This window comes from Salminus brasiliensis, chromosome 1 (assembly GCF_030463535.1).
Source record: "Salminus brasiliensis chromosome 1, fSalBra1.hap2, whole genome shotgun sequence".
Classification (NCBI taxonomy): domain Eukaryota; kingdom Metazoa; phylum Chordata; class Actinopteri; order Characiformes; family Bryconidae; genus Salminus; species Salminus brasiliensis.
In genome coordinates, this window is record NC_132878.1 from 74,301,454 (window position 1) to 74,328,318 (window position 26,865).

The following is a 26,865-nucleotide window of genomic DNA, read 5'->3' on the forward strand; positions in this document are numbered from 1 at the left end:
AGAAGCATCAGAAGTGTCAGAATTACTGTGTGTGGTAACTCACCTAATGCTACAAGTACATAAGAAGAAGGATTCCTTGGCCCTGAAATCTTGGCCCTGAAAGGCCACTGCTATGCATAGCTTTGTATGTTGCTACAGGGAAAAAAATAGCTGAACAAAGCCAAATGCTACCCCTGAGGTGAGTGTGTGTGTGTGTGTGTGTGTGCGGGCACATGACTGCAGGCTGTTGAAGGGCTTCCTGTCCAAAGGGCATTAGGTATGCAAACAAAGTGCTGTGTAGGGGCCATGAGTTCAGCGCTAATGAGTGTCTCTTATCACTCCCATCTGCGTGCGCTCCACCTCCACTCTCCAGGCTGCCCTCTGATCACTGAACATGTCCTCCACTCTCCACCACCCCCTCAATTACACTGCACAGCGCTAATGGCTCTCATTCAAAAACGCAGGTGGTTTCAGTATTGTAGAGTAAATGAAAATGAAACTGGAAATGAATGTTATTTTGCTGGGAACAAAACTGGAACCGTACACATAAGCATCCCTTTCTGTTTGTGTGTGTAGCCCACTAGGTTATTATTTATGTCATATGTCCAACATTCCAATTGTTTTCGGGTTAACATCACATTTTACACGGATCCTTTTAGCAGATATATTTGGCATGTACACAGTATGTTTGCACATTACCTATAAATAGACAGTGTCTATGAATGTCCACTGTGCCTTTCCCTTCACTCTCACATATAAAGTTTAAATGCGTGTCCTGATGGGAGAAACCAGATAGCGTGTCAGTGCACTTATAAAAAGGAAGTTTGCTAACTAAGTTTGCTAATTGATTTAAATTCCACATCCTGTGTGTGTATGTGTGTATGTGTGTATGTGTGTGTCTAATAGCTTTTATAAAAGCAGCATTATGGAGCAATTTTACCATAAAATCACAGCTACAAAATTGAGTTGAAGCTTCACTGACTCATTCACTCCAGGCCCAAAGCAAAGCTTCTGCACTATTTACTTTGGTGGAACATGCATAAGACCTCTCATGAGAACTGTGTATGCTTGGGCAAAATCCTTAGGCGAGGGTGGGGGTAATTTGTATTTACGACAGTGAGGTGAATTACACCTCTGTAGAGGGATCCAGAAGCAAAAACAGCTGTTTGAACTGAAGCAGATTTAGCCATTTTGTTTGCTCATCTGTTTGTTTGTTTGTTTGTTTGTTTATTTTTTGTATCAAAATGTTTTAAGAATATTATGTTGCAACATTATAAACATTATAATAACGGTTTGAAACATGGTCTGAGCTAAGACGATGAGCTAAAAAGTGTTAACTGAAAAGTATTTATTCACAAACGGTTAGAAAAACAGACCAAAATAACCAGAAAAGCAGAAGACAGGACTGAGAGTAATACTGAGAGCAAAACTCCTGTGTGAATAAAAGACTGAAATTATGCTACACTGTAAAATGGCTGTTAATTAGCAGCCCTTTCTCTATATTTCAAAAACAGCTCATTACTGTGAAACAGATGCATTGCTGTGTCACATAATAATCATCCTCTCATGATTATATTTTGTACGTGAGCCTATACAAAGTTTGTATTAGCTTAAGTTAGCTTGTTGACTCAGAGGGTGGAACCCCTGTATATTGAGTTTATTTATCAATTTAGTTACTCATTTACTTTTTGCTTTGATATCATCATCTGCAAGAATGATCCATCCATCTATTCATCTTCTTACCTGCTTCTTTGTCCGGGGCCTAATGGGTCAGTCCCCACTTTTGGGCTTGTTGACTCAATTCTGCTTTTTATTGAGAAAAAAATTCTAAAATTAAAGGAAAGCATAGTGACGCTGGTTGGATATGAGGGTGGAACGCCTGTATATTGAGTTTATCAATATATTAGTTGCATTGACATGTACATCTTCTCTTTTCATATGAGTTTACCATCACTACTCTCATTATTAATGTCACTCTATATCTTCAAAATAGCAAATGTCATTGTAAAGACACCTATGGGACTATCTTTGGCTTTGAGAACAGAGGTCTCGTGAATATATTTTATAGGAATAAAAATTCCTGCTTTGTGAGTTGCCCAGGTTTGTATCCTTATCTGAATACATTTAAGATAAGTATAACATGACATTCATTGCCTTTTAACCCCTAAGCTACATTAAAAAAAAGAAATCACAGCTGTGACTGTCATATCATAACTCTAAAGACAATGTCTCTACTTCAGGACACATATTTGTTTGGACACTAGATTCTATTAGAATCTGAAATGACCTGCTGTCTACTGTTAACTAGCGTTAGCCTAGCTGTATATGTATGTGTTCATTGCTATGCTTCTCTATAGATCCTTCAGAATGTTGTAGATGAGAAGGTCAGCATGGGCATTGACATCAGAAAGGGGGAACTGGGTCCATATTTATCACATCAGTGTAAAAATAACAGCAGATTGGAATAGTACATTACATATGATCTGATTCAGCCCTGACTCATTAAACTGTCAAATAATATTAAAATGAGCTGTAGCTGTGTAGAAGCAAGCACCCATGCGCTAGCATGACATTCTGCTTATGTAGTGGTGGGGTCACGGTTTTCTCACCTGTTATGAATATAGGACTGGTAATTCTTAAAGGGGCTTACTTATAGTTGAATGTTAATGGGGGTTATTTTCTACCTCATCATAATTGGTGTTTACTAAAGGCCATGGCTGGCTGTGGGACAAATGGGATAACTGGAGTATTACTGTGTTGCAGGCAGTCTGCATTTCACAACTAGCTTAGTCAAACAGAGGAGTATATATGAGAGAGGTAAAGAGTTCTAATAGGCTGTAGCTGTGTAAGAGTAGTGTAAGTGATGTGTAGCCCAGGAGAAACCAGAGCTGGGGGAAGGCATCTTCACAAAGGTATCACTTTTAGTTGGACTAGGTATCATCTCACTATGTGAATCTGGGCATATGCGCACTCATTATGATGTGCTGGTTTCAGACCAGTAAACTGTAGCATTAGCATTCTATTCGATCTTCCCCCCTCGTGACTGCAGCTCTTACATCAGTTCTCTCTTCCCCATCCTGGTCTTGATATGTGTTGGTGCATTAAATCAGCAGGAGTGTGTTTCAGCAGGCTGTATTTCCCAAGGTGGTATATACAGTATGTGCTAGAGTGTGAGGTATCCCTCCAGGAGAAAATCTACTGAGACGGCTTAGCTCCATTCTCTCATCCACACAAGCCCACTCTGCTTCGGGATATATAGCGCTAACTCCTCTCGCACATCAGACTTTTCCCAGATGAGTTCAGATGAAATTTCTTGGCAAGAACGACATCGATTTTTATTATTTCATTGTTACGCTGAATGCATCACTAATGCTCCAAAGAGTTCAACTGCTGTAAGTTTGAGAGAAGGCAGTGCTCAGTGTTGGGGTTAGTGACTCGTAAAATGATCCACTGCGAATGAATAATTACTTCTCAAACTGTAATGGGATTACTTTAAAGATGGCTTTCCGGATAAGGCAACCTCATTACTCATTAATTACTCAAAGAATTAGTCTCTACAAATCTATACAAGCCTGTGAAAAGCTCTTCAAATGACTTTGTTTCTTTTTTACAAACCCAGACATACCTGCACCAATCGAAAAGTACAACCCAACAGTACATTTGGATTTTACGTGACCTCATGAAAAGCCAGGTGTCAGGCCTGCCCCTGTTGTCATGTCTGCCTTTGTTTTGTGTTCTGGCTCTGTTTGTGTCTTGTCTGCCCTAGCCACGCCTGTCTATTAGTGCTTCCACCTGTGTCTCCTCTTTAGCCACACCCCCTTGTTAGTTCCAGGTGTTCCTCGTGGTTCCCTTGTTAGTGTCTGTATAAGTACCCCTTTGTTTCAGTCATCCCTTGTCTGATCTTGTGCATGTGTGTGAGCTAATGTTCCTGTTCCTGTTCCTGTTCCTGGTTTGAATTTGGCCTGTTTATGGCCTAAGAATCTGGTGTTCTTTATTTTGCTAAACTTTATGCTTGTTTGGTTTCTGTTTTCTTGTGTTATATTAAAACAATGATCCATGACACCAGGTGATCAGATTAGATCAGATGACTCAAACCACATTGTCAGAGATGAATCTTCAGCAAAGTCAACATAAGCAGAATGCAGTCTCTATATGCCTATGTTTCCGCCAGACAAATGTTTCCACAAATTAAGTTGAATCCCTGGTTTTCTACATGTAAGGATGGTCCATCCATCTATTTATCTTTTTATCCGTTTCATCTTTGTCAGGGTCGTAATGGGTCGGGAGCATACCTGGAATCATTGGGCGCATAGCAGAAATACCATTGCAAGGTTGTAAGAATGATCGTTATTCTGTATTGTATTCCTTCACACTAGTCTCGACTCCTCTCTTGTGGTCTATGGACAGCAGTGGTGAAATCGCAGCAACTGCAAGACAAAACCTTCTGTTCCACAGAGATGCAGACAGCTCTAGCCTGTTTTTGACAGGTTTCACCACCATGATTGAATGGATTCACATGGATTACACTGGGAAATTGTTCAGCTCAAACAAACCTTTGTTTATGAGATTGCCAATCAAAATCAAGGGTGGGTAAACTGAACTGGATGGTGGACACAGGACATTTATTATGTAGTTTTACACTGGAAGAATAATTCTTGAGAGTAATGCTCAACAACACTTGCTTTAACTTGCTCTGACAACCTACAGCTCTCAGGCCGGCTATCAACCATTACATAAAACATACAAGCGCACCTAAGAGAAGATAGACATGGGGAAACGACAGCTCATTGGCCTGTGAATGTCAGTGACTGGAAGACACGCCCTGCAAATAGATAGATGTAAACAGATAGTTTCAGAAGCCAATGGGAAATTCTAGCTGAATTCTAGCTCATTTCTAGCTTAATTTAGAATTCATTCATGTCTCTGGGACATTCTGGGATCATGAAATGTTAAAAAAAATTAAGATGTTGGCAAACTTCCATAAAACATTCTGTGTTCTTAGAAGTGCTGTGCATTTTTCTGGTGAGAGCTGAAGCCTTTTAATCATACAATCAGAGCCATGTTGTGCCAAATCAACCAAACCAGGGGTGCTGGATTGTGGGGTGGGGGGTTGGAATGATTCTAAGGGCCTGCGACTGAAAAGGGGTCCCCAAAATGTATTAATTGAGTATTTTGGCGAAATTGTTAAAGTTGTGGGGCCCACTGTAATATCTTTTCAAGGGCCCAACATTTCTGACTGTGCCACTGAACAGAACAAACAAAAAAAAATGCTGTAAAGAATGCTAGAGAACTGAACCAAGCTATATATAGACTTAATAATACCAGGAAAAAATGTAATTACCAAGTCATTTTCTAAATATTACTTGGGGAAACTACTTCCAACTGCAGCATTTGCCCCCCTGCTATGCATAAGAAGAAAACTGAGACAAGTGAATTCTGAGGTTTCATACGAGACCACATGCAAGTTGACTGAAACACTTATAAACACTTACTGCACATTTGAAAACTGTTTGGTGTGTCTAGTAAATCTTCAAATCGCATGTAACAGAGATCAGACTTGGCCTTTAACTCTGCCTGACAGACTAAATCAACGGCCCAATAGATTCTCTTACAGTTAAGTGAGTGTGGAGTTAAACAACTTTCTGTTCTTTTCTAAATACAGAGCACCCTGTCAACATCTTTGCTCATGGGAATCAATAGTACCCTGTAGATGCAGCAGAAGAGTTGCATCTAAAAAATGTAACTCCACGTTATTCCTTTAAGGTGCATCATACAGATCCTGTTCCAAGCTGATCATCTGAAATCAGAGCGTCTCTCCAGATCACTCGCACTTCACTCAACCTTCAGCCCTCGCTGCACGCGCTTCCGGCCTGTCAGCACCCAACACAACCAGGCTGCTCCATTCACGAACCGTTGTGTGCATGAATCACTCCTTCTGACAGTCTGCAGGCTGCTGCTCTTAATGAGCGAGCTGATGGGATAAATCAGGTCACAAATTCCGGCTCTGCACAATTAAGCGGAAAACTCAGGATCCAGAGCTGTCACTGTGGAAACCTTTGTGCTGCTGCACAGTCCTGTCAGTGCCCAGTAGGTGTTGATTAACCAGGAGTGCTGTGCTTATTCCCTGCTGAATACTGATGTCTAAATAATTGCACCTCACTCTCTCTCTCTTTCTCTCTTTATTTTTTTCACTCTCTCTCTCATTCTCTCTCTTTTGTAGAGGCCTTTAACTTTGTCAGCCATGGAATTTACAGGATTTAGCATGAGGCAAAATGATGAGGCAATTTTCCAGTCTGACTTGTTTAGAATATGAATAGATCCTAGTTTTGTATAGACATATTAAAGGTGTTTTTATTGCACTAACACACCTGATTCAACTTGTCCTTGCTTACGTTAAAGCAAATGCATTAGTGAAAGAACTTCTAGTTAACGTAACCTAGTCAAAATACTTAATATTTCTCATTATGAGATTGTTTGGAAGAATTGTAAGGAATAGTCTAGTTTTAATTAACATATTTGTAGACAGTTTCTGCTAGTTTTAAGTTATTATATCAAGTACAAATGTCTTTTCTACTATCAGATCATTTTGCTTGATATATGTGTAGAAATTAGTCAGATAACACCAAGAAACTCTCTGGAGAAATATAGTCTAGTTTTAGGGTATATTTCATGTTTCAAGATACCAGTATTTCTTGCAGTTTTGATATAGACTAGAGAAGTTAGTTAGGTTAGGGGTCACTAAAAAGGCTAATAAATTGATGTAAACACTATACAGATGTGGTCAGAGGTTTACATCCATGAACATGAATATCATGGCAATATCGGGAGTTACTGCGCCAGAAAGATTGTAACACAATACCTCATTACTAGAAGAAAGAATAATTTGGTGCACGTGGTGAATGTTTTGGGGGTTTCCTGAGTCACAAATGTATTTTCATACACCTACACAGATTATACATTCTGTGGGTCTGAAAGTTCAAATGTCATTTAACTTGTCAAAGCCTTTACATTCTGCTAGTGATCATGATTGACTACACCTGATAGCTTCTTTACTGACTTTAGGGACATAATTGGTTGCTCCCTAAGAACAAACATTAGAGGTAGTTCTGAAATAGATAAAGCAGGCTAACATTTTGCTTCCCCTGACCTTAACCTTATCAAAAATACAGTATGTTGACAGGCTTAACAGTGGTGATTGTGATCTAAAACCATCATTCAGCATCAGTACCTGACCTCACTGGTGCTCTTGTGGAGCTGAATGCAATTAAATCCTCAGAGCTGATTAAAGTTTCAGCACCTTACAACTTAAAATGCCTTCCCACGTCCCACATCTCTCTAGTATCTAATTTACTCAACACTTGTTTTGCTTTTCTCTGCTGTAGTGAATCAACAAACAGTAGTCAGTCCTTGATGCAGAGCGTTTTCCCGCGAGTCGGGCGTGTATGTAGCTGTTTACGAGTGCAGTGTCTGCTTGCTTTGCTCTGCTGATGCAGCAATACACAACGGCAGAGGAGGGAATAGGCTAAAACATTGCTGTGGCTGGGGAAAAAAGTAGAAAGAGAGCTACAAAAATCATTGGGCCGGCTTTACTACACGGCACATTAGCATACACTGCCTTGCACAATCATTGCTCCCCTAAAGCCCAAAGCACACCAATCAGCAACGATTTTCTAATGTTGGCAGTCAGCTTTAAACTGGGTTAGAATAAGATGTGATGTCACATGCCCAATAATGTGTTGCTTTATAGAATGATATGATAAATATTTAATTTAGCCTGATGGCAAATTATATCACACAGCTTGTGTTTTGTCAGAATAGTCTCTAGACTCAAAAGATTATTATTAAATATTACTAAAATTACATGCCAGCAAAGCACCATGCTAGCTTAGGCACCTCCCCTGATGACAATGGTCCAATTTACCACCTCATCTGTCTGTGATTGGTCCTAATTGCAGAGCGTTTATTTAGAGTCCTCCCCTAATCACTAAACATTTATTTAGAGTCCTCCCACTGAATGTGATTGGTCCAAACCACCACATAATCTAATTGTGATTGGTCCTAATCACAAAATGTTAATTCAGATTCCTCCCCCTGAATGTGATTGGTCCTAATCACTAAAGGTTTATTCAGATTCCCCCCCCTGAATGTGATTGGTCCAAATCACCACCTCATCTGACTGCAACTGGTCCTAATCAATACCTTGTTTATTCTGAAACCTCCTCCTGACTGTGATTGGCCAAATTTCTTTGTATAGGTTTTGGGATCATAGAAGTTGTTACAATCCGTTGTTCCAGAAATCCGGTTCCAAGTCTTCAATGAGCAAGACAAGCATAATCTGGAAAAACTCCCTCAGAGCAAGAGGATATAATGGAAATAATGAGAGGATTCAGGATCAGAAGGGGAACTGTTCGTACAGTCCTCGAAAGCAATAGAAATCCTGTTTTGTACCAAATCTGTGCTGAAACATCATCTGATGTCATGCTGGTCTCAAATGACTTTTCAAGAGATTTCACTGTCACAAACAACGTTACAGTGCCAGAGCACTGCTAGAGTTGCAGCGAGCTTCCATCATCTGGAACAGTTGATGTAAGGTGGTCATAGTCTTGCCTTTTTTTGTAATGACATTCTGAAAAAATCAACCATGTTTATTTTTATCACAAGTCTTGGCTCATGCAAATGGTGATGTGGCATGCTGAATAACGAATAATAATTTTGTTCTAATTTTGTGAGCATGATGGTATCCAGCTGTGCAGCTTTTCAAAATGGAAATGTAAACAATGGTGTTTTTAAAGGCGTGCAACATTCTCTCATTAGAATGAATGGGGTTTGGGTTATCATTCATTAAACCATGTCCATCTTCACCCCAGTAGCTAGAACTGTCCTACATGTGTTGGCAGAACGTGGATTGGACAGTTGTGACTAGTTAATTTTTAAGGTATTTTCTTAATTGATCTCTTAATTTTTTCTTACTTTGTTAATGAATTTCCTTCATTTGGACGCACATTTATGTTGTAAGTTTTATTTCTGATTCTTTTACTAATGTTCTCCCTAAGTTGAATCCACAATTACCCAGCACATACATAGTATCTCCTATCACACGCAATGCTGTCCTGACACTGGGAGGGTGAAAGCTGACATTAGCCTCTTTCGACATGTACACAGCCAACCATCAGCAACTTTTTCCGAACATCACCGGGCCATCAATGCGCTCAGAGAAAAGCACCATGTACCCGGCTCTAATGCATCAGTGCTGTCCAGCATTGCTCTGGAGTTACATGGGGGTTTCTCTTCTTGTAAATGTTTGTAAAATTCCTCAATAGGAATCTAGCTGCTGTGTAATTGCAATGAAATAGTGTCCCTGCAAGATTCTCAGTCTTTGCTAAATCATCCGTGAGGAATGACAATGTGAGAGAGTGTCAGGCATTAGTCTTTAGTTGTTTTTTTTTTCCTTGTCTTCTCATGAATGGTTAGCATTAGCTCGTGAATAGTTAGCATCTTTTTGGGTAGCATTGTTTGAGTAGTTTGAGTATCACGGCTGTTTTTAAGATGCTAAGTAAAGATCCTAAACACATACATTTTCAAGTTTTTATGTGGATAAAAGTGTTTTCATAAGCCTAATTATTAGACAAAAGCATTATTTCATTAACCAGTGAAACATAAACAATGGTGTTTTTAAATGTGTGATATTCTCTTATTAGAATGAATGAGGTTTTGTCATTCATCGAACCTTGTCCATCTTCTCCACAGTAGCTAGAACTGTCCTACATGTGTTGGCAGAACATGGATTGGACAGTTGTGACTAGTTTATTTGTGAGGTATTTTCTTAATTGCTCCCTTCATTTTTTCTTACTTGGTTAATGGATTTTCTTCATTTGGTCGCACTGAAAGCTTACTTCTCCTATTTTCAGTGTTAGATAAGCACCAATACGTTTCCAAACTTATAATCGTAGATGGCACTGTAGCTATTCTCACAGTTATGTTCAGTCTGAAAGTGTAAACTAGCACCGCCCTCATCTGGCCCAGTCCATAAATGCTGGTGAGATAATGATCAAATTAAACATTACAGGCCTATTTTAATTCATCTTCACTGACAGAATATTGAAATCATTTGCACAGTATATAGGGTATGGGGTGAAGCAGATGTCTGTAATTCATTATTTTTATCTGTCAGGATTAAATTGGATGAGTTACTAAGCTGTACTACTCAGGCTGCTGGTTGTCGAGGTCATTCTAACACCTTTCACTGCAGAGGGGATGTGTGTGGGAATAGTTCCCAATATAGCTGCAGGAATTCACACATTCGCTTTCACAACTTCATATCTGACCATCTGTTTAAGTCTTTAACTCTTTAGTGTTTATCAGTGCGTTAAACAACTTCTTTCTCTGTTTACTCAAACTATACATGTTGCGCATGTGTAACAGCAAATCTGTGGAGTTCAGCCTGACAATACTGTGTTGTAAAATGGTGTTTGGGTTCTGCACTGATCTGACGTAGGCTGTGCTTTTGGTTTTGCTATAGTTCATTTAGGCTTAAGCGTTAAGAAGCAAAATCTTCAGGCTTAACAAAAGGTTACAATAAATTCTTAAATCTTTCAAGAATTGTAGCCATATTATTGGTACCACCTGCCTAAAATTGAGTAAGTCTCCCTTTTAACCACCCAAACCAATTTTAATCTATTGAGGAATTGACTCTACAAGACCTCTGAAGGTGTCCTAAAGTATCTAGTACCAAGACGTTAGCCGCAGATTCCTTAAGTCCTGTAAGTCATGAGGTGGGGCCTCCATAGATCACATCATTGAGTCACAGGTTTACTGGTTGTCCTTTCTTGGTTGACCACTTTTGGTAGGTACTGACCACTGCATACCAGAGAAATCCCACAAGACCTGCCTGGTGTTTTGAAGATCTAATCCAGTTGTCTAGCCATCACAGTTTGGCCCTTTTCAAAGTGGCTCAGATTCTTATGCTAGACTATGTTTCCTGATTTGAACACATCACCTTCAAGAACTGAGTGTTGCTGCTTAATATGTAGATCCACCCCTTGACAGACGCCACTGTAGATAGCGAAGATGATCAATATTTTTCGCTGTGTGCAAAGCGGTTACAGGAACATCTGTCTTTTTGTTTTGTGAGGGGTCTGTGGCCAAAACCTTCTTTTGTTTCTGCTCCAGTTATGTTGTTTGTATTTTGATGTTGTTGTTTTATTTCTTTTACTCATTTTATCCCCAATTTAAATCACCAATTACCCAACCCGTACATAGCCTCCCCCATCACAAGGCACCCCTATTTCTCTTCTTGTAAATTTCCACCAGGAGCATGATGTAAAATAATCTCAATAGGAATCTAGTTCCTGCATAATTGCAATCAAATAGTGTCCCTGCAAGATTCTCAGTCTTTGCTAAATCATCCGTGAGGAATGACAATATGAGAGAGTGTCAGGCATTAGTCTTTAGCTTTTTCCTTGCTGTTTTTAGATAAAGTGAAGATCCTAAAAACATTCATTTCCATGATTTTTTTTTTTTTTTTTGTATCACTACTGAAGCAAAAGCATTTCGATTAACCAGTGAAAAACAAAGATATGTAGATTCACCCCTTGACAGATACCACTGTAGATGAAGATGATCAATATTTTTCACTTCACCTGTCTAATGTAATGGCTGATCCATGTCAAATGCAATTTATTAACTGAATGAAATGTCTGTTTAATTAGATTACTATTGGGATTAGTTTCATTTCTGAGCTAGAATTAGTATCTGGAGTTATCTCTTGAATGTTGGTATTGGTATTTTTGGCAGAATCTTTGTCTTGCTTTGTAATAAGTGTCTTTTCTAACTGCATATTTACACCTTAGCAATCCATGCACTGAAATGGAACTACTAGTGATATATTAAAGTTTGCAGATGCTGTTCAGGAGTAACAGAAAAATCAGCAGGTCATATGAATGTGATTACTTTCACAATATTGCATGTGTCTAATCACAGGAGAGAATCTTGTGTTAGAGTTAGAGTACTGTTCTGAGGAACCCTTTTCAATACGGCCAGTCTCCACACTCTGGTTGATATTGTCCTTTTGGGTCAGTTATGCAGTAGCTGTTGTCACTGCTGGTGTCACAATTTGGGCCTGTGGTGTTCTGTAAAGTGACCTTGAGTATGACAGTGGAAGAACTTTTCTATTCTTCTCTCTGTATTTGTTGACAGTTGTTTGCTGAGTGCTAAAGACATTTTCTTTTTTTCCTCTCTCTCTCTCTCTCTCTCTCTCTCTCTCTCCAGTCTGAAAATGGAGGTGAAGAATAAAGGACTAAAGCAGCAGCAGCAGCACCATAAGAAGCTCCTGGCAGCCATGCTGTCCCAGGACTCTGTAGACTCCATGACCAGTTCTGCCCCTTCTGTCACTGAGGATGAGATGGAGGATGAGGATGACGCCATGGAACTGCTCGGTAGGAAACGCGTCCACACACACAAAATGTCACATGTATGATCTACAGGTGCTCAAATCTGGTTGATTAGCACCAGAGTTAGTTAGTTTTATGGTCAGGCGTAGGTTAAGGGTTGATGAGTTTGGGGTTAGATTCAGATTTACAGTTAGATGCAAGACAATGTGTTTTGTACAAATAAAATCAGGTTTAGTTGTATTTAATGGATCAATTTTATTTACAGACAAGGTGAGCATCCATAGTGGACCATCAAAATAAATGTTTTAGCTCTGTTTTATTTGATTTCACATCAAACACAATTCCTTTGGCAAATCTGTTAAAAAAATTCACAAGCCTGTTTACAACCCTGTTATTTTGCTTCAGAATGAATGCTGTTTTTCCTTTTATGGTGGGCTCATAAAAAAGAGCTCTGTTTTTTTTTGTTTTGCTGGTTCATGTTGTGTCAATTCTCCATAGCCTAGCCTAGTCCACTTTACCTTTGTTTTTAGACTTGTAACATTAATTATAAGTAGTTTTTGTAGTTATTCCCAAGTCTTACTAGATATTGTTGCTCTTCTCTCAGTGTGCAGCTGTTATATTCTCCCAGCGTTCATAGTATGTCATTTGGCATTCTACCAAATTCATTATTTAACTATGCCACTGAAAAGAAAGTTTTCCATTTTGGGGCTCAGATTATTTCCATTACAGGGCTTAATAGGTTTGTAGAAAACTATAAAGTAAGAAAGCTGTAGATGATTGCAAAATAACAAAAGGTAAGAAAATTATTCATTAAGTGATTAATAATAAAAATAACACCCAAACTGCCCCATATTTTAAAAGTGGTAATCAGATTCCAATACAGAAAAGCTGAACATAATTTAAAATAACTACATAATGATAATATATTAGAAATTTTGTAATTTCACTCCTGGGATCAATAAAGTATTTTATAAGGATTTTATAAGGATTCTGATTCTGAAATTTTACCATTAACATAATGTTATTCCCAAAAAATTACAAGGTTTAAATGACTAGTGGATAATAGTCCAAACCTTCCACCTTTAATGAATGTGTTATTAAATAGAATAAAATAATTGTACTTTTACACCCAACCATGATTGAAGTTGTGTTTGGTGTCCCAAGCGTGCTTCGAGCTATGAGGCTAATAGAATAATAGAAGGTTTTGGTTGACAGACTTCCATTATGAGCTAACATTAGCTCATGTTTGGGTTAAAACCTTGGACATGTGCTGGTCCTAAAAGAATATATAAGGAGAATGTTTATCTCATACTATCCAACAATGCTCTCCGCAGATTGCTTTGACAACTAAAATATTGGCGCTCACTACCCATTGTTGGTAAAACTCAATCTGGAAACTATGTGGATATATAGCATTTGTGCTGAAGCAGTGAAGTAAAAGCACATATGTGATCAGTGTGTAGTAGTTTTTGTAGTACAGAACTGTATGTAGTACAGACATGTAATAGTTCTGTTGCTTGTGGGTTCCATTTAGATTGGGTCGTTGACCTGTATACACTACATACTACATCCAGAGCTGGGTTGACACACTTCAGCTGGTCAGTTTTTCAACTTTTCGCCCCTAAATCTGTAGAGTAGAGCCATCTGGGACAAATTTGGCCTAGAATGTATGTATTTGTTAGTAAGCAATTCCTTTAGTACAGTAGTTAATGAAAAGGGCTCTACACAGCAATACAGTCCATTCATGTGCACATGCCTTACAAACACCTGCAGTCTACAAACCTGCAAATCTGTGAACCCAAACACACACACACACACACACATTTGTACACACAAACACACATGCACACATTCTCTCTGTTTCGTTCACACTCTCAAAGTCCCATAAAATTTAAACAACTCCCCGGCAATCGCACACTCTCGTACAAAAGTAATTCAAACCCACTCCAGTCATAAGTGTGTTTGCGCAGCCCGTAGCAGATTATCAAGCATCACTTGCACTCTGAATGTCATTTGATTACTGCAATATGTGTTGCTGCAGGCTGCACATAGAGAGAGAAGGAGTGTGTGATCATCTCTGTTAATGGCCAGACTATACACACACTTACACACATTTGTTTTACTATATTTAGTGAGGACTGCAATTGATTTCTGTTCTGTGTTGTCTAATTATGGTACATCCACCCATAATCCATAACCCTTACCCTAATCTAATCCCTACTAACTCTAAACTTAACCCTACTAACTAAAATCCTAATTACTCAACATACTCTAAACCATAAACCTAGCCATAACATTAACCCGATCAACTCGGGTTGGGCCCTTGAGCAAGGCCCTTTACCCTCTCTGCTCCCCGGGCGCTGGAGTTGGCTGCCGCTCTGGGTGTGTGTGTGTACTCACTGCCCCTAACACATGAGTGTTCACTACTAGATGGGTTAAATGCGGAGGACACATACATGCACCTTTACCTTTAACACGTATCTAACATAACCCTAACACTAACTGTAAACCCAACTCCAACTTTAACCATTACTAAACCATACTCAACCATACTTGGTATGGTTAAGGTTAGTATCCCTAACCTTAACCATACCAACCCCAAATGTAACCCTTTATACTCTCCCCTTAACCATAACCATACTAACCATAAACCTAACCTTAACTCTACTAACTCTAACCACACTAACCACAACCTAAACCTAACCCTATTAACTCTAACCTTAATCCTAACCTTAACCATACTAACCATAAATCTAACCTTAACCATATTAACACTAACCTTAACCATAACCATACTAACCATAAACCTTAACCCTAGTATCTCTAACCTTACCCTAACTATAACCATACGAACATAACTCTATAACCATAATCCTAAACTTAACCATACTAACCAAACCCTAACTCTATTACCTCTAACTTTAACCCTAACCATAACTATATTAACCACAAATCTAACCCTAACCCTATTACATCTAACCTTAACCATAACCATACTAACCATAAACCTAACCTTAATCCTATTACCTCTAACCTTAAACCTAACCATAGCCATACTGCCCATAAACGTAACCTTAACACTAGTACCTCTAACTTTAACCTTAACTGTATTCATACTAATCATAAACCTAGCCCTAACTCTATTACTCTAACCATAATCCTAAACTTAACCAGACTTACCATAAATCTAATCCTAACCCTATTACCTGTAACCTTAAACCTAACCATAACCATACTAACCATAAATCTAGCACTAACCATATTACCTTTAACCTTAACCATGACCATACTAAGCAAACACTCTAAGCCTAACCCTAATAACTCTAACCTTAAATTTAACCTTAACCATTCTAACCATAAGCCTAACCTTAACCCTATTACCTCTAACCTTAAACCAAATCATAATCACACTAGCCATAAGTATATTTATATCTCTATTACCTCTAACCCTAACCATAACCATACTTACCATAAATCTGACCATAATAATATTAACTGTAACCTTAACCATAAACATACCAACCATAAATCTGACCCTAACAATATTAACTGTAACCTTAACAATAACCATACTAACCATAAACCTAACCCTAACTATATTACCTCTAACCTTAAACCAAATCATAATCATACTAACCATAAATCTACCTATACCTCTATTACCTTTAACCCTAACCATAACCATACTAACCATAAATCTGACCCTAACAATATTAACTGTAACCTTAACAATAACCAGACTAACCATAAACCTAGTCCTAATTATATTACCTCTAACCTTAAACCAAATCATAATCATACTAACCATAAATCTACCTATACCTCTATTACCTTTAACTCTAACCTTAACCATAACCATACTAACCATAAATCTAACCCTTTTAACTCTAACCTTAACCATAACCATTCTAACCATAAACTTAAGCTTAACTGTATTACCTCTAACTATAATTCTAACCATAACCATATTAACCATAAATCTAACGCTATTAACTCTAACCTTAACCATAACCATACTAACCATAAATCTAACCCTAACCATATTGACTGTAACCTTAACCCTAACCATAACCATACCCGTTGGTTTCTATCACCATCACTGTACAGGAATCTGAGTTGGTATGTTTCTCTACAGTGAACATTTTCATACTAAACCCCACTCTGAATGACTGTTTACATCTCAACCACTGAATTATTGTTGGATTTGTGAATTTAACCTTGCAAGGCACTCTCTAAGTTTTAATTTGAGGGAAAAACTGCATTTTAATGACTTTCTGGACCTACACCATAGTAAACTTTACGGAATCTACTGCAAATTGCACTTACCTGAGCGCATCTTGTCACCTTTTTCACTGTCTGAGCATAAACTCTTTTTGACTTTTTGACTTTTTGAAAGGAACTGAAGAGACAGTCGATAGTGTTTATCCAAAGGGCGTGACTAAGTCGACTTAACATCAGCACACTCCTCTACCCTCCTGTGTGGTAGAGCAGAGTTTAGGCAGTGAAGTGGATTCGGGTTAAACTGGAACGGCTCTGTTGTGCTGGGCACTGTGAGCTATCTGCAGTGTGTGAGTGAAAGTCTGCAGGATAAAGCTGGTGAACTGAAGACGTCTCTTGCAGGGGATGCTAGAAGATTAAGAGATTATTGCAATTCTGTGCCAGTCAGAGCGAGGGTGGTGAGCGAGCTGCAGAAAAAGAGGAAAAAGAGGAGATGGCTCCAGAACTCTTTAAAGGCCAGATTTCTGTTAGGCAGTTAATGAGATCTTGGACAATTCAGTGTTTACTTTATATTAAGTTGATTGTGTAAAAACAAAGGAACTTTTTGCAGTTTACCCCAAATGTAGTCAATCATCCAAGGCGTGTTTGGCATCTAAAATGATGCTTCTTTATTTTTGCACTGGATCTACAAAGCCTATATAACTGACAAAGAATAGAAGCTTATATTCCACCTATTAGTATTACACCTATACAACTTATAGCCTGATTTTTTTACTCTAATTTCAGGCTACAATTCTCAGTCAGCCCACGTCTGTGCTGGTTGGCTCTAGTCCGCAGATTCTGGGTCAGTCGAAATCAGTGGTTGGTAATCATGTAGTGGGTAAGGGGCTACTACTACTACTGAGTGGCACAACCATCTAAGCATTAAGCCCCATCATCAGCAGATTGCAGGTTCAATCCCTGGTGCAGCTATGCATCCATGTTTTGCTGTCTATCTACACAGTCTGTCTATAACCTGTTAAGACTTTAAAGATTGTGGAGTATCCAAAATTTAGATGGTCACACCCTTGCCTGAACTGTGTGAACTGTGTGCTGATGATTAGAACATGGTTAGAGAGGAATTTGGAAGAGTCTGTCCTTCATTGTTCAAACCTCAGACATTTAGTTTGGTTTGCTCTTGATTTGGTAAATGAGCGTTATTACCATGGTAAGATCCGAAGAGCTTTCTGAGACCTTATATAAAACGTTGTAGATGCAGATGAGTCTGGGAAGGGATTTAAAAAGATCTCAGAACATTTAGAAATCAGCTGTTCCACTGTCCGCAATATCATTTACAAGTGGAGAACATGACCGGGTCAGGTTGTCCTAGCAAGTCCAGCCCCAGAGTAGAGTACAAGATGACTAAAGAAGTCTCCAACAATCCTAAAATGTCATCACGGCATCTAAAGATAGCTCTTGCCACCGTTGATGCCAAAGTACAGCATCTACCATCCATATTTTTATGTGTTTCATGGGGTGTTCTATTTTTTCATATGCCTGTACACTAGATTTATAGACTCTAGTGCAGAACTGAAGAAGCAAATGTCATGGGTGATCAGCTACATTTGGAGTAAGGAAGATAACTGTGTAAATGAGATTTTTCACTGTACTGCAAAAGCCATTGCCTTCTAATGTTTTTATATGTAACCCAAAACTCACAGTCTGTTAGAGTCATCTACTGTGTCATGGCCATAGCCTGTGTTGAGCTTTCACTTAGAGCCAAGGACATACCGTGAAAGTGGTGAAAACTTTCGGCCGTGTTTAAAAGAGCCCCCCTCTATTCCCCCCAACCCCAGGCTTTCATTAAAGTCTCTCTCTCCCTGAGTGCCCATGGTGAAGCTGCTGTTTCTCTCAGCAGGGAAAGAGCCTGGAGTCCAATTACCCAGAGACAGCCACTCTCATCCTCACCTTCATCACTCCACCCTGGGGATGGTCAGCCTGGCAGGAAATCCATGCAGCACCCCACCAAATCCACCCCCCATTACACTCTGCTGCAGTGGGAGGCTTTATCTGTGTTACATTATCACTACCCTGCTCTACTGATCATACTGTAGAGGGGTGATTCCCAACATGGTTTCTCTGCTCTTAGACACCCACTTGGCTGTTGAAATGATCCCCTAATCCCCTAAACGGAGCACTATGTAGAACACAGCTGTAATGAATAGAAATGGCCTCTTAATCACTAGTCCCTAGACTGGAGCACTATGTACAACGCCACTGTGAGGAACAGAAATGCCCCTCCCCTAATCAATATAACATGGTTTCCCTGCTCGTAGACACCCACGCTGCTTATAAAATGATCCCCTAATCACTATTGCCTATACTGGAGCAATATGTAAAACACTGCTGTAGGGAGCTGGGGGAAATGGCCCCATAATCACCACTGATTAGAAAACCTGGAGCCCTGTGTTGAACACTATTATAAGAAACCAAAGTGCCTACCTAAACCCTATCCCCTAGATTGGAATATTATATAGCACTGTTATAAGGAACAGCAATGGTCCCCTAATCACTATACCTTAAATTGGAACACTGGGTAGAACACTACTGTCAGAAACATAAATGAGGAGCCCTGTATTAAACACTATTACAGGGAGGAGCAATAATAACCTAATCACTGTTCCCTAGATTGGAGCACTATAGAGAACACAACTGTAGGGAACAGAAATTACTTTCTAATCACTATACCCTGCATTAGAAAATTAGGAGTCTGAGTCTCCTGATCACTATTCCCTGGATTGGAGCACTATATAGAACACTAATATATGGAACAGAAGTGTCTCCCTAATCAGAAAATATGCCTAAATACTTTTAATTAAAACATGGCTTATTGATTTTATGAAATTACAACAATAACATGATTACACAGTTCATGTTGTTTCTTATTATTAATAATAATTGCAGTAAACAACCCCCCCACACACACACACACAGACAAGCAATGTGTGTGTGTCTATGTCTGAGCCTCTAGACCCAGACAGATAGAGTTCTCAGACACTGATTGAATGTTTCATCACATATATTGAACAATCTGTCAGATTAACCAAGCACTAGAGGGATGGAAGAGAGAGGGTGGGAGAAAACAGAGGGGGAGGAAGAGTGAGAGACTAAGAGAGAGAGACATAAAGAAATGAGAGAGACAGAGAAGACATGAGGGGAGAGGAAGAAAATGGAAGTGGGTGCACTAAGGGAGAAGAGAGGGGGACAGAAATGAGCGAGAGACATTAAGAAAGAAATGTGAGAGTGTTGGGAGAGACAGATAAGAACAGAGAGAGATAGAGAAGATAGAAAGTAGAGGGAAGTAGATAATAAAAGGTTTACTGGACTGAAAGCTGTGACCCAGCAGACTCTCACTGTCACTGAGCCTCAGTACTGTCTTCATTGTAACCCTCCTGACCCCTCAGACACGAGTGACCTCTCAGCACGGTCTCACCGTGAGAGTGTGAGAAGAGTGGTGCTGGAACAGTCCATCATTCTTTAGCAGTATTTTCCCCTGTGCTGTTCCCTTTGCACAGACCCCACACCAGCTCCTAGAGCTGCAGAGTGAATATGTGGGTGAGCTCTGCCCTCTGCTGGTGGAACTCATGTATTACTTGGTTCATTTGAATTTTGTGATGTGAATCGAGAGCCATTCAGTGAGTCGGATCAGTTTGGTTCAGCTTACCAATGAAATACTCTTAGGCTGTCAGGTGGCTCTTTGTTCAGCAGCACTGCTAGTACTTCTAAACCTGTGATACAGATAAGACTGTGATACAGTTCCTATACGTTTACTGTAGTGCAGTGTCTCTGCACTATTTGCACCACTGCATTCCATGTCATCCTTATATTCAGTTATATGGACATATGTTTTGGGACACCTGCTCATTCATAGACTCTTCTAAAATCAACGGTATTAAAAAAGTTTATCTTGCTTTTGTTAGAGTAACAGTCTCTAGTGTCCAAGTAAAAAAGGCTGTCTACTACATTTTGGAGCAACAAGAGTGTTAATAAGGTCAAGATGTTAGATAATCATCACCCCACCTCATCCCCAATTCCCTATCTCATCCCAAAAGTACTGGATGGAGCACCATCCATTATTCCAGAGAACCCAGCTCCACTACTCCATGTTCAGTGCTGGGGGTCTTTATACCCCTATAGCCCCACCTGGCATTAGGCATGGTACATGTTTATCTGCTCCAGAGAGTCCTATTCTACTGGCAGTACTTCTCTACAGGGACTAGACAAACTTAAAGTAGCTGATGGTGTCCACAAACATTTGGGCATATAGTGTATTTCATGCCATGTTAATGGGCCTCATTCACCAGTATGGCTCAAAAAAATAAAAAATATGTTTGTTCTTGAGAAAAGTCTATGTCAAATTGATGATGTGCTTTGAAACCACATCATTGTTTACAGCTCTGCTCTTGTAATGATGTATTCCATTGTCCTTGAATATTGAACATGTCCCAGAAAATATTGGTCGCTGTCAGAATCTTTGTGAAACCGCTTAAGTGGGTTTTAAGAAGAACTTTCTTCTTTAGAATGTTTGGTAAATACGACCCAATGTTTTTTACACTGCTAAAAGAATAAATCCTTGAGATACTTTTGGGGGTTCTTTGGTTTGAAACTGTGGAGGAACATCTTAAGGTGCTTCGAGGAACCTTCAAGAAAAAGTCTTTAGAAGAAAAAGGTTAATTGAGGGTTCCTCAAAGCACTTTAGGAGGTTCCTCCACAGTATCCAACTGAAGAACCTCCAAACGTTTCTCAAGGATCTTATACTTTTAACAGTGAACCATGCTTAATTGACAGTAAAAGACAGAAATGCAGATTTAATGAGTTCTTCCCCAAAACAGACAAACTTCACCACATAAGTGATATCAATATCACACATCTCATGATTCAGCAAGTCAGGGGTTTTGTAGTTCTAACATTGTATCATTTTTTAGCCAATTATTTAGCTGTTTTATTGTATGCATAGCTTTTGTGCTTTTCTGGATTCAGAATGACAGATGCAAACTTTGAGTGATTTGCAAACTAGTCCATTACCAAAAATGTAACCAGTCAGCATTTTAAAAGCAGCAAGCAGATGGCGTGCTCTCTCGCTGTCTAATGTTCAGTGGTTACTGTAAACCATGGTGACATACTGCTGCATTAATGCTGTTGTTTTTTTATATAGTAGTTGCTGCCACATCGTGCTGTGTCATTCATTTGTTTAGGAAAAAAGAAAATTCCAGTATCTATTTATGGAAAATGAGGTTTGTAAATTCGACAAAGCTTTACTGTACAAGGCCATGTCCCATGTCGTCCATATACTGTATACTGAACCACACGTTTTATGCCTGGGTTTAAGTTTATGTCTTGGGTCTGCTTTGTTGTCTTTTAGTTGCTTTATAAAGCAAGAAATAAAGAACCCATATCCCCGAGGCAGCACTTTCCCACACTAGACCAACATTTATGATTCAGCTCTACTCCTCTTTCGACTCCATACATCTAAAATCTCTTCAAACTGTGCGATACACAGAAACACATGTGCTAAAGCCCTCTCTATGTGTCCTATTGAAGTGGCTTATGGAGAGAGTACAGTAAAGAAGGGCTGCTGCTGGGAGACGTGATGTTTTTGGACAGCTGCTGTGTGCTTTAGTTCTGATAGTAAACTGATAGTGAGTATGACCGGTCAGAGTGGGCCTTTGAAAGCTTTATTTGAGTGGCGAGACCACCCAGCCAGCTACAGAGTGATACTTCTGCTGCAGTGAAATTGATCGCTCTGTATAGTCTTAATGTGGCAGGTGTTTGAACCTCAGAGAGGAAACGTCAGGTTGGAGCTTGTGATAGAGCAGCTCAATCTCACCTGGGGGCTGATTATTAGATATGTGTGTTTGTGCGTGTGGGGTGTGTGAGATCATGGTAAAGTGTATAGGCAGTGCCTTCAAAAGTATTCAGCCCTCTGTATTAGCCACGTCGTCAGATTCATGAGTTTTTTGTTGCAAACCAATGTCTTTCCAATAAAGCAATTCTTCAATTAGAAATATTTTATTTGTCAGCAGATTAAAAATATAATAATAAAAACACTGCTCCAGATTGTTCTATTGGGTTAGAATCACAATTCCCAACTTTTAGTTTTTACTTTTTTTTTTGGTCAGTTTGGAAGAGTTGTCATGCTGAAAGGTTGCTGAAAGTTTTTAGTCCTAATCAGAATCTCATTTTTTCTTTCAGAATAGGTGAAGGAATATTATAGTGTTATATTTAGATATTTGTTATTATTTAGTTTCAGATGATTGTTATTGTTAGATTTTGTTTAGAAAATTATATACACAATATAATTCAATTAATGTAGAATATCCACATCAGTGATGTCCAGTATGTGCTGTTTCTTGATCAAAATAAAATGATCAGAACAAAAACCTACAAATATTTTGAAATAACAAAAAAACAAAACAATATATTACAATTTAAAGCAAAAACAAACATCATTGGGGGTATTTTCAAGTGTGTAGGACATCCAGAATGCTGTGGCTGTTTCAAAATGTAAAAAACACAAATTGAATGATTGAAAACAGTTGAATTGAATGTATTTTTGATTCGTACCAACATAACTGAATTGAATCATTGTGATGTGAGTGATTTACACATCTAGCGTATACACATGGTGTGTGTGCACATATGTGTGAGTGTGTGTCTGTGTGTGGGAAGGGTCTGTGAATGGCTCCTCTGTCTTATGTACACTCTGAGCAGTAAATCTCTGGGCATGTGTGATTAATGCCACTGGGGAATTTGGCATGGGAACTGTCCTTTCTCTCTGTGGGGCTGATGGGGTAGAGAGATGCCACCAGCATAGAGAACACAAGTCATAGTTCCAGAAACTAATTCCTGCAGGTCTAAGTAAGTGCAAAAACTGCAGTGGTCCTTCTTAGCACACAGTGCATCTCTTAGCACAGGAACTGAAGTGTGTTAGACTGTATTCTCCTGTGTTTGGGTCCTGTAGATGTAAAATAAGACACTAAAGCTCTAAAGGTGTGAGCAACAGTACAGTAGTCCAGGAGCTAAACCAGCAGTGGATTATATATAAGTATTCAAAAACAGTATGAAATCGAGGTTCATGGAATCAATTAACTGTTGTTAGTTACCATCTACAAATGATGGATTGGTTTTCCTCATCTACAACATCTGCTGTAAACATACCTAATAACCTTTTAAGCAGTGCTGCATCTTCCAATTGAAAAGCTTAAACTTTTTTGGTGGTGTGTCTTGATTCCCTGCTAAGCCAGGGTGCTTAAATTGTTCACTACTTGTCTAACCCAGTTAGAAACCAGATAGCTAACATTATTGCTGGAAAACTAAATTTGTTGATGCGCCAACAACAATGGTACAGCAGGATATTACATTATTATGCAGATGGTTGCTGTGACAATCTCGGTGGTTACTAGAATGTTGCTCATGTACTTGTATCATGGTGGCAGAAGAGGACTATACAGAAAATATACTTATTATTACTAATTACAACAACAGTTTTGGGCCAGATACTCATTTTAATCTACACATGATTGGGATATTTGTAGGCTCGCCCCAAATACGTTTTTTGGGCTCTGGAGATTCAACTCAGCTATAATGAACTCTTTGACTTTGAAACTGTTGGGTCTTCTGTGTAGTTTTGGGTTTGGCTGGACGTCGGGGATCCTGGTGATGCACCCATGGACAAAATTATTTATAGGCTGGGTAACTCACTTTTTTATATAACACTTATTGCCTTAGCCCCAGGTGTTCCCACATTATTACTTATGTTTAACTATTTGAATGAGTTCCGAAGTGCGTGCATATTTTTTATCATGTGTAATGTTACTTTTTAATTTCTGACACGTAAAAAGACAAGTATCTGAATTTAAATTGAAAAAAGAAGATCTACCCAACGAACAAAGATAGCCCTAGCCCTAGATATTTGTGACACATTTGCTAAAATGTTTTATTTTATATATACAAAATAATACCAATAGCAAATATGTATGTTTATATATATATGCATATAACATATAACAGATCTACATCTGCACTTGTGGCATTAGTCCCATGTGGTCAGACTGTGGAGGCTTTTTTCTTTGCTGTTGCTCTCCTCTGACGCCAGTTAACACACGTCTGGATGAGAGGCAACTGTTTCCCAGGCAACAGGCTAAACAAACAGGCAAGTGTCGTCTCCCCCCAACGTCGGCTGCGTTGTTTTCCCAGGATGCTGGTGGTCATGGTACAGCGTCTACAAAGGGCAGCTGCTGCTAAAATCTTAAAGTAACAGTTCAGAAATAAAATGTACAGTTTATGTATTACAAATATAAATGTCAGCCAAATGAGTGTGGCTGCGTGTGACCTAATAACCTAAAACTCAACTGTAAAAACAGACAAAAGCACAGTCAAAATTCAGGCCAGCTCCCACTAATTCCACCAAGTCTGCTGCTACTGTTTTTAGCAGGGCAGTGTACTTTAGTTCAGGTTTATAGAGAAGAGTGAGTCAGACAGCATCAAAACCACACATGCAGGTCTATTGTACATGACTTAACAATTTCACCTGGATTAAAACAAGTGTGTGATGATGAAGACATGTAATAGCATTATGCTAATGTGTTGTTACAAGCTTACAAGCTTGTTACAAGCTTGTTAGCTACATTCCCCCTCGTAGCTCCAGAGCAAACGTCAGTCACCAGTATGTCTTGCCTGGCTGACATGGCATTTTTAGGTTAAAAGGGAAAAAAGTGTTTTTTCACTCAACTATCACTTTAAATCACGTCCATAAAGCAGCTTTGGCAGGCAGATGGCGTCTGTGTGGGATTCTGATACTCTGACAGGAGAAAATGTTCCTTGTAAAATATTGCTGCTCCATTACACCCCTTAAAAGGGTGCATTCATGGACGGGTGACTTCATCAGGAAGAGAATCGCAGTATTGATGCGCCTGCAAGTCACCTCAAGCTTTTAGCCTCATTGACCTCCAGTCTGATTAAGTGCTGAAGCAGTTGTTGTCATCCAGTAGAGGGAGGTTCACTTCATATTGTGGCAGATAATCTTCAGAAAAGTAAGAAAGATGCCGTACATCATAGCATACAGAAGAAGTGTCAACTCATTTACATACAACTCATTAGAATCACATATAATTCTCAAAATCCCGCAGTTAAGGAGGTTGGATAAAACTGGGGATGCTGCTTTTTGTGCACAGTAGACTGTATAGGTTTTCATTTTTTATGAGGTTGTGCATCACAGTAATTTTTTTTAAAGGTTCATGTACAATTTGAAGTAAACATAATTCACCAGCAAACCAGCAGTGGCGTCTAAACACTTTTCTAAAACTTAAGAAAATACAGGAAGAAAATTTGAGCAGTAAAAATCAATTAGAAAATGCTGTGTGATTGTATAGCTTGGTTGTAATGGTGTACAAGGTGGTTGGCTAAGTGTTTCTATATGGTTGCTATGGTATCTCTTGCTAAGATGGTTGCAAGTATGTTACTATGCAATTACTATAGTCTTAGAGGTGATTACTAGGGCTTTGCTAAGTGGTTCAAAAGTACAGAGGTTGGACAGCACTCGTATAATATCCAATCTATTAATTTGACTCACAGATAAAACACGCGAGACCTTTCTCAGCGTGATGAAATGCTCATGTGCTGTCCGACCTCTCTCCCTTCTGATTTGTTCCTTACAGATTCTGTACCTGAAAATATTTTGGAGGGTAGCCTGTTTGTTATCATTATGCAGTATTAAGTGGTTACCATGATATCTCTCCTGGTTGCTGAGGGGTTGCTAAGTGTGCGCTATGGTGTTTCAGGTAGTTACTTAGGGTAGTACTAGGTGATTGCTATGATATCTAAGATGGCTATGACGTCCCATGTGAAGCTAGGGTGTTGCTAGTGTACCTGTATCATGGTGGCAGAAGAGGGATATACAGAGTTTTTTCTGCAGTTAGTTGGGCATCATTACTAAATTGCAGGACAGGTTAGCGGACAATAATAAGAACAGATAGGATGAAAATAGTGTGAAATAGCACATTGACTAATTAATAATGTAAGATGACATCATAACGAGGTGCCCTCCAGTAGGCTACTTTGCAGTGTGATTTGTACAGTAACTGCTTTGGTTGAAGTAGTTTATTGGCTCTGTAATATTGGTCCAAATTGGTCTTATTTATGAAACATGAGTTTGCTGAGCGTTCAGTGGTTACCATATCTAGTACTTGAGTACTTCCTGCCCTGCATTTTAGACATTTTAGTGGTTTCCTGATCTAATACA

The 26,865-nt window shown here is 39.1% G+C and overlaps 1 protein-coding gene across 1 annotated transcript in view; it reads left to right on the forward strand.

The window, feature by feature from the left end:
• c1h8orf34 (chromosome 1 C8orf34 homolog) overlaps positions 1 to 26,865 on the forward strand; it is a 131,055-nt gene that overhangs the window by 40,789 nt on the left and 63,401 nt on the right. The window contains exon 7 of the mRNA XM_072657527.1: positions 12,247 to 12,413. Within this exon, the coding sequence (XP_072513628.1) occupies positions 12,247 to 12,413 (167 nt within the window). The remainder of the gene's footprint in view (positions 1 to 12,246; positions 12,414 to 26,865) is intronic.